This window comes from Diaphorina citri, unplaced genomic scaffold (genome assembly GCF_000475195.1).
Source record: "Diaphorina citri unplaced genomic scaffold, Diaci psyllid genome assembly version 1.1 scaffold1088, whole genome shotgun sequence".
In the NCBI taxonomy this organism is placed as follows: domain Eukaryota; kingdom Metazoa; phylum Arthropoda; class Insecta; order Hemiptera; family Psyllidae; genus Diaphorina; species Diaphorina citri.
Window position 1 is genome coordinate 30,136 of NW_007378517.1, and position 13,589 is coordinate 43,724.

The following is a 13,589-nucleotide window of genomic DNA, read 5'->3' on the forward strand; positions in this document are numbered from 1 at the left end:
CCCCCCCTCAATTAGTTTATTTAAAGTTATTTTTCCGTCCCATAAATTTGTTTACGTTACCATGTGTGATTTTTTGGCCTCATCAATGTAGTGTGTCGTGATCAATATGGTCCGCCCACTTTCCGCCAAATACAAGAGATGATTCCATATTTCTTCAGCTATGACGGGGTCAATGCCCGAAGTTGGCTCATCCAATATGAGCAATTCTGGGTCGTGAAGCAACGTAATGGCCAGGGAAACCCGCCTTTGTTGACCGCCACTGGGAAAGAAAAATGGACAAGTTGAGAAGATTTTGAATACCTGTTCTCCCGCCCCTCTGGCTGAGTAGGGTCGACTTGACCCGGAGGTGTCAAGGTGTGTCCAAACATAGTCGGCCGGCCGTCGATCAACGAGGAAAATCCATGTTGTCAAGGCAGTGTGGACGTGTCAATCGACATCGATCGATGGCCGATCGACTATGTGTGGACACAGCTCTAAGTTCAAATACCGGATCGGCAGTGATAGGAAAGGATGTGCCTTAATATAATGATAATGAGAAAGCGGTTCAAATTTCGAAAATTTTCTCAGGCCTTCAATATTTTGGAGAATAATAAAAGGTCTAAAAGGAAATCCTGATAAAACCAATTTGGGTTGTAAAAATTACCAGTTACCAGAATAATGACTGGTTTCCACACGGATATAAAACTATAGAACTACTTCACCACATGGGGTTGTGTTGTTTTAGACTTGTTTTTAATATGGAAACATGAAGAACAATCCTGTCCGAATAATTACGTCATTTGGAACCAAACTTTGGTTTCAAACAAAGAAGGACACCAAACAGTATGGACATGGAGCCAAGATGTATCAGACATGGATTTCGGCATCGAGCCAACTTTACAACAATTCAGGAGATGTCATGTAGTGACTAACTTCAGTAACATGAGTGCATGTTTAAAATACTAATATGCATGTTACATCAGGTTGAAAAATTGACATTGGGTTCGGAAATCGAAAGGAATTTGGTTCGGTTGAATTCTCAATGGGTTTGAACTTCAGGCCATTTTGTGTTTTTGCCAAAATCTTCCATGAATGTGTAATCCCAATATCTACAGACTTACTTTGTATGTTAATATACTAACACCATTGTATTGATATTAGCTGTATTAGGTCAAGTTTAGGCAACACCTTTGATCCGTTTAGGACGTGTTTCGATAAAAGGTCTAAGTGGCTTTTGGGCGTTTCGGCCACACCGACGAAACCCCAGTGTAACTAGTATTGTGATTTACCCCGCAAAGTTGATAAAAATGATATCATTACCTGAGAGATCCACACTTCCTTTTGAAATGGTTCAAGTGCAATAGAGCCTGAAGATATTCGGCCTTTTCCTTTATCTGCTGCAGACTCATCCCGTAGATCAGCCCATCTACATTGGTATACAACTAGGTGGGTATGCTACTTAAAATTAATGAAAGTCTTTGAAGAAAGTTTCGTTAACAGATTGTAAAACCATGCTAAACCTCAAATGTTTTGGAATTTCGAAACTTGAGGTTATTTCGACATATCTCGAAACTCGAAATCGTGAAGCTGAATCCATTACGCACGTCCTCTTAGCAAGAATTCAGCAACTTCTCGTGAATCTCGTGCGTGATTTTTCGCATTTTATAATCTATCTAGCAACCAGAACCAAATTCTTGAATTTCGTATTTTAGACATTAAGTTTTGGAGATATGGACATTATAGGTCACAAGGCAAAGATCTCTCTTCTTTAAGAAGTTCCTAACCGTTTGAATTCAAGAATGGCTATTCGTAAACATGATGGATACCTACCAATTAAAGATGGAGACCAAAGATAATACCTACCTACTTTTCCTACTTTTGATCAGCATAGGTACGAGTTTATCATGATAAGAACAATACCTACCTCAGAACCAGAAGACCTAAGGAACTTTCATGGAGGAATCGAAATTCCGAGTTCCATTTAAGGTGTTTAAATCTTTAAATACAAAACTATCTTAGGCATACACAACCTTCTAAGCGGTAGACGCAACAAAGCTTAATGAGAAATGTTAAATTCGTAATTATCATAAGAAATTAGAACGAAATTTCAATACAACACAATGCTAACAGCAACAAACGGGTAGAAAGTGGTTTGGATACTCGTCTAATCAGAGCTAGCGTTGGTAAATAATGTGAGGACTAGAAACTAGAGGTAAAAAATATGTATTTGAGGAAGGAATTCCACAAATAGCCGAACTTTGAATGAATCAACTAACTGGTAGGTAACTAGGTAGTATTCAGCTATTAGGTATTTGGTTAAGGACATACGGATAAAACTTGAAGAGGAAAGTAGCTGACAACTGACCTATCCGACTAGGAAACTCTCTCTCAAAGTTCCTTCTATGCATTGAAATGAACAAAATGGCTCTATGAATAAAGAAAGAGTGTTTGTAATTTTCAAAGAGCTCATTTTTTGACATTTGTGCGAGATCTTGAAGAGAATGAATAAAACAAAAGGAATTTTACAGTAAAAAATATGTATTTGAGGAAGAAATTCCACAAATAGCCGAACTTTGTTCAACTTTGAATGAATCAACTAACTTGTAGGTAACTAGGTAGTATTTAGCTTATATTGAGTATTCCGTTAAGGACATAAGAAGAGGAAAGTTGCTGACAAGTGACCTATCCGACTAGGAAACTCTCTCTCAAAGTTCCTTCTATGCATTGAAATGAACAAAATGGCTCTATGAATAAAGAAAGAGTGTTTGTAATTTTCAAAGAGCTCATTTTTTGACATTTGTGCGAGATCTTGAAGAGAATGAATAAAACAAAAGGAATTTTACCAGGTCTACATTGTATATTCTAATCTGGATTTCTTGCCTAATGCCTATTGAAGCCTGGCTTTCAATCTTTTCTATGATAATTTTTCATTCTGACACCAGTAGGTTGAATATGAACAATATGGACATTCATGCATACACCTTGGTCTTTCATTCAACCTTCAAAACCATTGATTTGCATTAGAACCACAGCTGTTTCCATTATCTTTCATTATTACTGGAGAAGAGGTTGTGGAAACGTCATAATTGTGAAATTATCGGCAAAATTATCATTTTGTGATAATTCTATTCAGTGAAGGTATATTCCGTCCATAACCATCATCATAATTTAAATCTTCATCGATGGATGATTCATCCGAATTAACCGTTTCTTGTACCAAATCAGACTGATTTGTACCAGATCAGACTGATTTGTACCAGATCAGACTGATGCAGATTATTTTTCAGTCCTTTTGACACCTTCGTTGACTGTTATTAAGTTTAGAGCTATGCCTATTGAAGCCTGGCTTTCAATCTTTTCTATGATAATTTTTCATTCTGACACCAGTAGGTTGAATATGAACAATATGGACATTCATGCATACACCTTGGTCTTTCATTCAACCTTCAAAACCATTGATTTGCATTAGAACCTCGACATCTGTGTTCACTTGCCTTTGCGAGCTCCCAGGCAGTCTAAGGTATCCGTTGTATGCGATTTCGAAATTTTAATATACATTTATATTTTATGTAGATACCTAAGTACTAATTATACCTAGGCTCTGAACTTTTCAGGTAGCAATCTCTTTATTGTTAGAATTATTATTATTTTGTTTCTCAATTGTTAATTATTTTCATGTGTTAATTTTATTGAATGAAAAGTAATTTTATTACCATTACCATACAAATAGGTAGGTATTACAAAAGGCGGGATTTCAGCATGACCTACATGAAAGTACCTAGAATATTTCGCCGTCAAAAATTGTCCATAGGTGGCATAGGTTGCTTTCTATTTCTGTTGACTATGCTGATAATCTTCATTTTCTTGGATAGTGTTGAGCGGGTTAAGCCTAACATTGATCATTGATTCCGTGGCATTGGTGCCCACGTTGCTCATCTGGTATACCCACATTACCCACTGGCCCTACAATTCCATGGTATACCCACATTACCCACTGACCCTACACTTCCCATGCCATTAGCCTTAACACGACTTTGATTTAATTTATAGCTTAGGATTATCCATGTAGATTGGTAGATTGGGAAGTGACAAATTTGAATGTCTATAAATTCTTTGGGAGGTCAAGCTATAGGATAGAAATGCTTGGAACTCCTCATTCAGATTATGAAGGGGGTTTTTGCCCCTTAGGGGGATTCCTTCCTAAATGTAGTTTAGTCAAGTACCTGTACTTAACTGTCTTCTCTCATTTGTGTCATTGTTTATTTCTTTGTACATAATACATGAAGGAATGGGTTCTTAACTTTCAAATTTCAATGTATTTATAAGGGATTTGTAATTAGTAGTTCATTATTGATTATAATACAAACATAATTATGTAGATCCGCATCACAACATACCATCTCAATCTCCCTGCAAGTAAAACCACTGTGTGCTTCTGTATGTTTCAAGGGTTATGGTGCATTCAAAACAATGTTTAGTGGTTCCTCATATTATTGGTAGATTCCGTTATGATGGTATCCAGTGGCGTAGAAAAAGCTCTTGGGGACATAGAATATTGTACCTATTTTACATAGATACTTGTTTTTATAATATAAGATTTATAATTATAACTGTATAGAGTATGATAGTAGTTATAATTAGTTTATCTTGTTTATAGGTAAATAGGTAGATATACTCTTTTTCTATACCTCGTAAAAATAAACCGTTTAAGGTTACTATCTTGTTTAGTACCTAGGTAGCTTGTTTTTAATACGAGTAGGGAGCTTGAATATGAATAGAATGATTGAGGTGTTTTGGCATCTCCACTAATTGTACCAATTCAATACCGTTCATAGGATTCGTCAGTTAACTCCGAAGTAGGAGTTTTGGCGTCTCTACTAACCGGATGAACATTGAAAACACAGAAATGACATCTACCTACATATCTACTGAATGTGTGTAGGTACAATTTTTTTTAATATATATTTTAGAATATACTCGTACCTACCTACATAACTTTGAATACACTTCATTTTTATTTGACATAACTTTTAGGTGCAACATAAATTCGAAAAATTATAGTTCATCTCGATTGACACGTGTTTTGGCATCTCCACTAAAAGTCTATACCGGTATGATGTATATCACATAATCATCTTCTACTGATAGCTCCATTAGTTATCACTCCTGTTCTTACACCTCCATGACTAGTTGGAATAAATGAGCTTGTAATGTATCACACCATTAGTTCAATTCGGTTCACACATGCTATCAGCACATTGCTCTATCAGAGATTAGTGGAGATGCCAGAATTACAATTTCGCGCTTATCGGTACACTTGCATGAAGCTTAACCCCATACATAAGAAGTCCACTCTGAGGCTTAAGCCGGCCACTCACTATCAGGTAGACCTGACAGACGGACCTGATCAGGTGTACCTGTCAGGTCTACCTAATAATGAGTGGCTGGCCTTAGCTGCCCCAAAAGATGGGTTAAGCTTATCTACACCCACATGATGTTTGCTACATATTTGGTGGAGATGTCAAAATTACAATTCCACTTATACCGCAGTCTGCAGTTACTGGCAAAGTTAATTGATGAGATTTTTTTCCCCTTTTTTTCTGTTTGGTTACCAGATTCAATACTTTTGGTGACACCCTTACAACTTTTTATCAAGTGACCAGTATCAGTCTATCAGTGCACTCTAGTGTTAGTGTAAACCTAAGAACAAGTACATAGTACTAGACTTAATAATTAAAAACATGATGTGTTTCATATGTGAACACCTCAGCAACAAAATGTGAGAATCCAGTTTGCAGACAATGATGCTAACGAGTGGGTATTTAACAAATGTGTTATAAGTACATACCTACAAGAAAAGAAATAAAGAAAACATGGTTGTATTAGAATTACAGGGACCTGTAACGACAGAGATCTTATCGTCCCGAAATCTGAGGAGGATAGGATTAGGACCAGCCGTTCCGAGAAGCCATCTGTAGGATTGTTCACCTCAGGCGAGAATCGAACCGGCAATCTAGCGCTCACAAGGCAGCGCTACCTTCCAAGCTGGCTAGGCAGAACAGTGCCACGATTTTCTCACAGTGTAAAAATAGTCAACTCCATGTTACCTCAGAATAGTCACCAAAACATCACCGGTTCCCTGTTCAGTACCACTACATTAGGAAATTATACTTCCGTCCCATCCCCAGCAGAGAATAGGATAGAACAAAAAACTAAACCACAGGTTCCTAGACCTACGGGTATATAGTCTATCTATTCGAATTCCACATAATTACTTGTTTATTTCAGCTATTTCTGTATTCCATTACCACATTACCAGGTTTATTTATAGCCCATCGTTGACCTGTAAATACCTAATAAACATGGTCATATCAGCAGAGTTATACCTATGGGCGTTCATAGCAATTATTGATTTTATCTAGGTACTTGTATTTTAGATGCCTATATTTAGTATGTGAGTTAATGTTTTTTACAAAAATTAATTGTTGCCCAATAGGTAGGTAGTTTTCAGTGCTGAAAATCTCATTATGGGTTGCATTTCTCAGGTACCTACTTGCTCCTTGCTCCTAAGGGCTTAACTATTCTGGGCCATTGCCTTCATCTGTGAAACATAGGAAGACTACCTACCTCCTACCCAAAATAGAACAGTTGCGCTTACTTGGGTGATGTTTTAAAGTCAAAAAGCTGGGAAAATGAGGGATTCCGGAACTTTTCTTTTTCTTCCACGACTTCTAGATCCCGAGATAAATCCATTTAAAAATTTCGGTAAATCTTGAACTTTGACGTCACGGCATACGCTCCCGTACGCGATGACGTCACATCAAATGTTACGAGCAAAGCTCCCTCGCAGGTAACACATTAATCTGTTTGTGCGCATGCATTTCTGCGCAGTTCATGTTTGTGTGCATACGTTTCTGCGCATCTCCTGAAGTTTGACGTCACAGAGTTCAGTACTCTGACGGAAAATAAAAATTGAATTTTCGACCTGTTACCGTTACTTTTCGGAGTTTTGACCTCAGATTTGGATTTTTCACAACATTTTACGTAGGAATCGACCTTTTAATCATAAATTTTACCCAAATGCAACTGCTCCATTGAGCTTTTTGTGTATGAGGTTAAGCTGGACCTTTATGTATGTTAGTACCTAGCTCTTGGTAGAAATATTTATTTGTCAATCATGACTTCAGAAAAGGGAGACCAAGTTGAAAACATGAAATCTGAGGTAATAATTACCAGGTAGATAGATATCTACCTGTATTCAGACAAAGTTCCAAGAGTCCACAGCTTAGAACTTAGAACTCTTGGAAGTCGTAAAAACAATTCAGTTCTCATTAGGTATAGTCTACCTCCCTATAACTCTGCTAACTTTAAGGTCCCAATCAATACTTGGGCTTAAAGTTGAATGGTGTACCTACTGGTGCATTCTTTGTTTTATTGTTCGAGAGTCCTTTTCAAGGTTACTAAAGCTTTCATAGCTTTGTTCTTAAGGATTAGTATGTCTTTAATGTTTATTTCATTCTAGAAACTCATTTCCTTTTGCATGCAGTATCAATGCGATCGATGTATGCAAGTAGGCTCTTAAATATCTTGAACCTTGAAGAACGTTGGAGCTTTTTAAGTTCAAAAATTCCTGCCAAGTAACATTTTTTGACTTCCTAAACAAATTCTAAACATCTGAACGGACTAGATACCTACCAGAATTTAATTTTAAATCTGTTTCTTAATCTCTCTCTAAATAAAAACTGAAAACAATATTTAAATCAGTTTACTTGGTTCTTTTAAATCACCAAACCCATCAGATACCTAAATACAGACTATTTATCGATGACTAAGTAGGTACAATGTACATAACAAGTAGGGATAGGCAGGTACTGATCGAAGCACGGTTATGTAAAAATCAATAAATTCACGAGTCATCAATTTCCTTGATGTAAAATTTATGACAGCCATAAAATTAAAATTATGACACTGATTATGAATTTATGAACCCAAAGACCTACTAAATATTTTGTGGTTGAACTTGAAGATTTCGGTTTCATTTCCTTCAAACGAGAACCAATCAGAATCCAGATAATTGTGTCAACATGTTTATCAACAAGAATTGGTGTTAATTGATATTTTTCAATGATTTATCGATGTTTAAATGATGTCATTGTGCGTTGAGTTATGATTCAATGGTTTGTTAAATATTGTGTTGTATCTGCCAAGAAGTTGAGAGGTTTAAACATTGACAGATTAAACCTGTCCTGTAGTAATAAAACAATTGATTTTAGATAGTTTCTTATCACTGAAATATTCTCTTTCATAGGATATTTTTTTATCGTATAGTTTTCCATTATCTACCTGATAGATTTACGTAGATCTTTCTAGAAAACAGAGGCATGCGATTGTGTCAGTGCCATATTTAGACCAAGACGTACCTACCTAGATATTCTAAGAGATTTTTATTTTCTCATTTATTTTATTATTTAATAAATAATCATAAATTAAGTATTTAAGTAGGTAGGTATCTACATTGGCAAGTCTCGATTTATTACGAAATGGGAAATGGTTTTCTTTCAGAACACTGCACTTCTGGTAGTTCTGGTGGGGTTTACAATTTCGTAGCCTGCGACGTTTTTCCGGGTGTGAACCAAAAGTATCCCGTGAACTATTGAAAGTAGGTACTGCTATCCAGTGGGGTTCTTGCTAAAAGAAATACTTTATCATTTGAATCTTTGGATATTTTGAATCCCTCTAAGTTGTCAAATTGAAAGATATATATAAGTACATATTTCTTCCATTAAAAGAAATAGGGGTTCCAGTTTTTGTGGAAGGGCAAACTGGGACAACTAACAGCCATTTAGGCTTCAAAAACAACATAAGTACTTTGGCAATACAATGACTTGAGCGTATTTTGGTACATATTTCTTCCATTAAAAGAAATAGGGGTTCCAGTTTTTGTGGAAGGGCAAACTGGGACAACTAATAGCCATTTAGGCTTCAAAAACAACATAAGTACTTTGGCAATACAATGACTTGAGCGTATTTTCCTGTTTCTTTCATTACAGGTCCTCATATTCACAGGCAACACTATACCAGAATTACCGTCAAATATTTTCGGAACTGATAGAGCTTATGAAAAGCTCAAAGTTATAGATATGTCAAGTAACAACATAAAACTTATCCACGGGAAAACATTTCATCATGTGGATAATGTAGAACGACTCATCCTCAACCACAATGATCTTCACATTGTCAACAAGGAAGAATATCACCCTAGAATATTCTCCAACTTTCGAAACTTACGAGAGCTTCATCTGACTGACACATTTGCTGATAACACTCAAGATAATTTAGCATCAAATTTACATGACATTTTCGTGGAGAGTGATTTGAAGACATTGGAAAAGTTGCACTTGGAACAGAATGAGATCTCCATTATGAAAGATCCTCATTTGTTTTGTGCGCTTCCAAATCTATTGCATTTATATTTAGGTGATAATCTTTTGAAAGGCATTCATTTTGACTTAGAATGTATGGAAAAATTAGTTTACCTCGATTTAGAAAGGAATAAAATTTCAATCCTTATGAGAGATGACTTGAAAATGTTAGATAATGTTGCGAATAGAACTGATTACTTCACTGTGGAAGTCGCTATGAATCCTTTCCTATGCAGCTGTGATGACAATGTGTTTTATTTCTATGAATGGATGAACCAAACTAAGATTTAGAAAGGAATAAAATTTCAATCCTTATGAGAGATGACTTGAAAATGTTAGATAATGTTGCGAATAGAACAGACTACTTCACTGTGGAAGTCGCTATGAATCCTTTCCTATGCAGCTGTGATGACAATGTGTTTTATTTCTATGAATGGATGAACCAAACTATATTGAATTAACTTGGTTCTTCGCGTGTACTAAAGCATGTAATAAACGACTATTTCGCTGCACAAGTTTTGTAAAAACCAGAAAAGTTCTACTTGGGTCAAAATCCGCTTCCTGTTCCAGCAGCAGTTTTTGGTTTTGTTGTGTTCCATTCCGGTTATGAAGCAAACGATACTCGGTACACCCAACCTTTTTGTTTACTAGTTCAACGTCTCAGTATAAATAAATGTTAAGGTTTTTAGTGACGGTGGTTTTACCCTCCATTTGGCGACAAGCTGATGGGTATTTCCCTTTCCCAATTTTCATGGTGGAAAATGAGGAAATGGAACATTGCCTGCCACTGTACCATTCCCCATTTTCCACCATTACCACCTGAAAATTAACACCTCAACCTGAAAATTGTAAAAGAAAAACACAATTCCACTTACCTACTCATATTAAACTTACCCAGCCTGGGTGGGGCCGGGAAACGCAAGCAACACCCGATTACCCAAATGGTCACTCATCCGGGTACTAACCACGCGCCTAATGTACGTCATAATCAGGGACGCAAAATCAATTTATCTTGTTATTAATCTCGGATTTTTATTCGTTAATTCATAAGTTAAAGATGCCTATCACACAAAATGTAGAATCACTCAATCCGTATATCAAAATGTTCAACCGACATGTTTGTTTCGAGAGGAAAAAGAATACTGTGGAACCATATAAGGAAGTTAAACCTGCCTCGGTGGTGTAGTGGTCAAGGCGCTCGCCTGGTAAACAGGAGGGCGTGGGTTCAATCCCAGCCGATTGGGTGTATGGCAAAAGCACAGGTTACAAGTTACAACACATTGACGATTACCTAGCAATTAAAGGTATCATAATATTGGTATCTATTGGTACCCATTCAAGTTTTTGCAGATATACATAAATATTATATGTTCTGATGCCAACTGCAACAAAATCAGACATTCTTGACAACTACCTATTAGGTACATAATGGTATGAAAATACCCATAAGTTATACCTACCTATGTCAATAGCTACTACATTTTCATTATAAGTATGTAATAGTAATATGTATAACAAGAAAAAATAATACCTTATGTAACTGGCTAACCGTGCCTGAAAGAAGAAGGTGTTCTCACTGGCAATGGGTCAAAAAAAAAAAAAAAAAAAAAAAAAAAAAAAAAAAAGGGAAAAACTGTATAAATAAGCACTACCTATAGGTTCAACGTTCAATGTGTCCGGAAACTACTACACTTGTGCAGTGAGGACATTGAAATTTGTCTGAGAATACAGCATCCAATGAACTTTAAGAAGGTCACCTGTATGGACGAGCAAAATTTGAATGACCTGCATCAGGGACGACTTTAGATTTGGTACTGACATTTAATATCTACAGTAGGTATCTACTGTTGTATCGTGGTATGTATGGGTATGGGTAAGGACCAGAAAATCCTATTTATATTAGATTTATACTAGCTGGTTTGTCCATTGTCCCATATTTATAAAATTACCTGAAAATATTGAAATGGAAAAAATCTTGTGTGTGTGTGTGTTTTTCTTTTTTTTTTAACTTCAAATCGGACCTGATGAACTGTTGTGACAAACCTACCTGCCCAAAGTCTAAAGTTGCCTTGTAAAGACATACGTTTATGAGTTTTAGATACATCTATTAAGAGAAACTTTTAAATACCAGGGGTCGTTAGTAACAAAATCAAAATTTTGATGGCCCTAAGATCTAGGAATTATGAGGAACTAAAATTTACGAGGCACCTGTCTAGATAACTTGGATCATCATCAAAGCTTACAAGGGTACCATATATGGATGTAATTTAGGTTTTCGTTCAATGTAAAAACAGTGGAATAACTATAGATTCACTCTATCTAATCTTTTTTCCATCCAACTTTCGTGCAAAAAAAAAAAAAAAAAAAAAAAAAAAAAAAAAAAAAAAAAAAACCCCCCCACCCTCAAAGCTTAGATGGGTACCATATATGGATGTAATTTAGGTTTTCGTTCAATGTAAAAACAGTGGAATAACTAGATTTACTCTGTCTAATCTTTTGTCCATCCAACTTTCGTGCAAAAAAAAACTATACCTACTACCATTCAACTTAATAAGAAAGAATGTAAAGAAGATGATGAAGGTACAGAAGAAGGAAAAAAAGGAGGAAGGAGGAGAAGAAAAAAGAAGAACTGGTGAAATTTTAGATCCATACCTAAATGATAATTTAACTAGATGAATAAATAATAAGAAAATGAAGAAATTAGGTATACACGCAGTCCATACCTGATGATACGTCCCATCATGAAAGATGCTTAAAGCCAAAACAACATCAGCCAATAAAGAACATCTGATGGTAGGTACAGACCACAATAGCTACTTCCTAGGTACGCACATCGGATGCTTAAAGCCAAAACAACATCAGCCAATAAAGAACATCTGATGGTAGGTACAGACCACAATAGCTACTTCTTAGGTACGCACATCTGCTAACTGGTAGGTAATTTAATCAAACACTTCAAACAGGAATCAGTAATCAGACTACCTAGATGAATAAATAATAATAAGAAAATGAAGAAATTAGGTATACACGCAGTCCATACCTGATGATAAGTCCCATCATGAAGGATGCTTAAAGCCAAAACAACATCAGCCAATAAAGAACATCTGATGGTAGGAACAGACCACAATAGCTACTTCCTAGGTACGCACATCTGCTAACTGGTAGGTAATTTAATCAAACACTTCAAACAGGAATCAGTAATCAATCTATCACCTCAGTATCAGTACAACACATAGCGTGAAGAAGGTTTAGAAAAATATTATTAGGAAGTAAGTGTTAATTTCTTAATTTTGTTCTTTTTTCACGGAGATTCGCGTAAAATGGGTAGGTAAATGTCACTCAGTAATCAATCTATCACCTCAGTATCAGTACAACACATAGCGTGAAGAAGGTTTGGAAAAATATTATTAGGAAGTAAGTGTTAATTTCTTAATTTTGTTCTTTTTTCACGGAGATTTGCGTAAAATGGGTAGGTAAATGTCACAACAGTAACTAAAGTCGGTTAAAATGTAGGTGAAATGACTTATTCAACAGACTAAATAAAGGACAATAAAAGGTACGAACCTTAAAATAGAAATTTAACAAAATAATGGACTCTAAGCAGCCTGGCAACATGTAAAACACGACGGATTGGAATTCTTCGTAGGTACCAAAAAGAAACGACTTTGTATTCTTCACTAAGGGTTTAAATTAATTTACCCTCCATTCGGCGACAAGCTAATGGGTATTTCCCTTTCCCAATTTTCATGGTGGAAAATGGGGAAATGGAACATTGCCTGCCACTGTACCATTCCCCATTTATCACCATTCCTTCCTGAAAATTTGCAAAAGGAAAACACGATACCACTTACCTACTCATATTAAACTTACCCAGCCTGGGTGGGGCCGGGAAACGCAAGCAACACCCGATTACCCAAATGGTCACTCATCCGTCAACGGCAATACATGATGAACAATGTAATGATGCCAATAAGTTTGTCATGTTCACATTTGTCTTGGTCGTTCTAATTCTAGTCATAATTTTCTATATTAAAAGAGATATGTTTAGAAAGTGTTCAAGGCCTAGTCTGGATACAGTGTCTAGGAAAGTTCACTATAGCAGCTTGTCTAGGACGGGCGGCATTTCAGAATTTGAGTACTAAGTATAACCACGCGCCTAAAGTACGTCATAATCAGGGACGCAAAATC

General features: G+C 36.1%; 2 protein-coding genes across 2 annotated transcripts in view; one reads left to right on the forward strand and one right to left on the reverse strand.

The window, feature by feature from the left end:
- Nucleotides 1-1,399, reverse strand: part of LOC103514134 — a 12,480-nt gene extending 11,081 nt beyond the window's left edge. Inside the window, exons 1-2 of the mRNA XM_008478999.3 lie at nt 1,300-1,399; nt 56-259 (exon numbers count right to left, since the gene is read on the reverse strand). Of these exons, the coding sequence (XP_008477221.3) occupies nt 56-259; nt 1,300-1,388 (293 nt within the window). The 5' untranslated portion in view covers nt 1,389-1,399. The remainder of the gene's footprint in view (nt 1-55; nt 260-1,299) is intronic.
- A 7,552-nt stretch (nt 1,400-8,951) lies between these two features.
- Nucleotides 8,952-9,692, forward strand: LOC103514138 (SLIT and NTRK-like protein 4). Its single transcript, XM_026827183.1, has one exon. It carries the CDS (start codon nt 9,120-9,122, stop codon nt 9,690-9,692), a length of 573 nt encoding a protein of 190 aa, XP_026682984.1. The 5' UTR covers nt 8,952-9,119.
- The last annotated feature ends 3,897 nt before the right edge of the window (nt 9,693-13,589 follow it).

What these genes read in the sequence shown, in the direction of transcription:
- LOC103514138 (XM_026827183.1), top strand. Translation starts at nt 9,120, where the DNA reads ATGTCAAGTAACAACATAAAACTTATCCACGGGAAAACATTTCATCAT.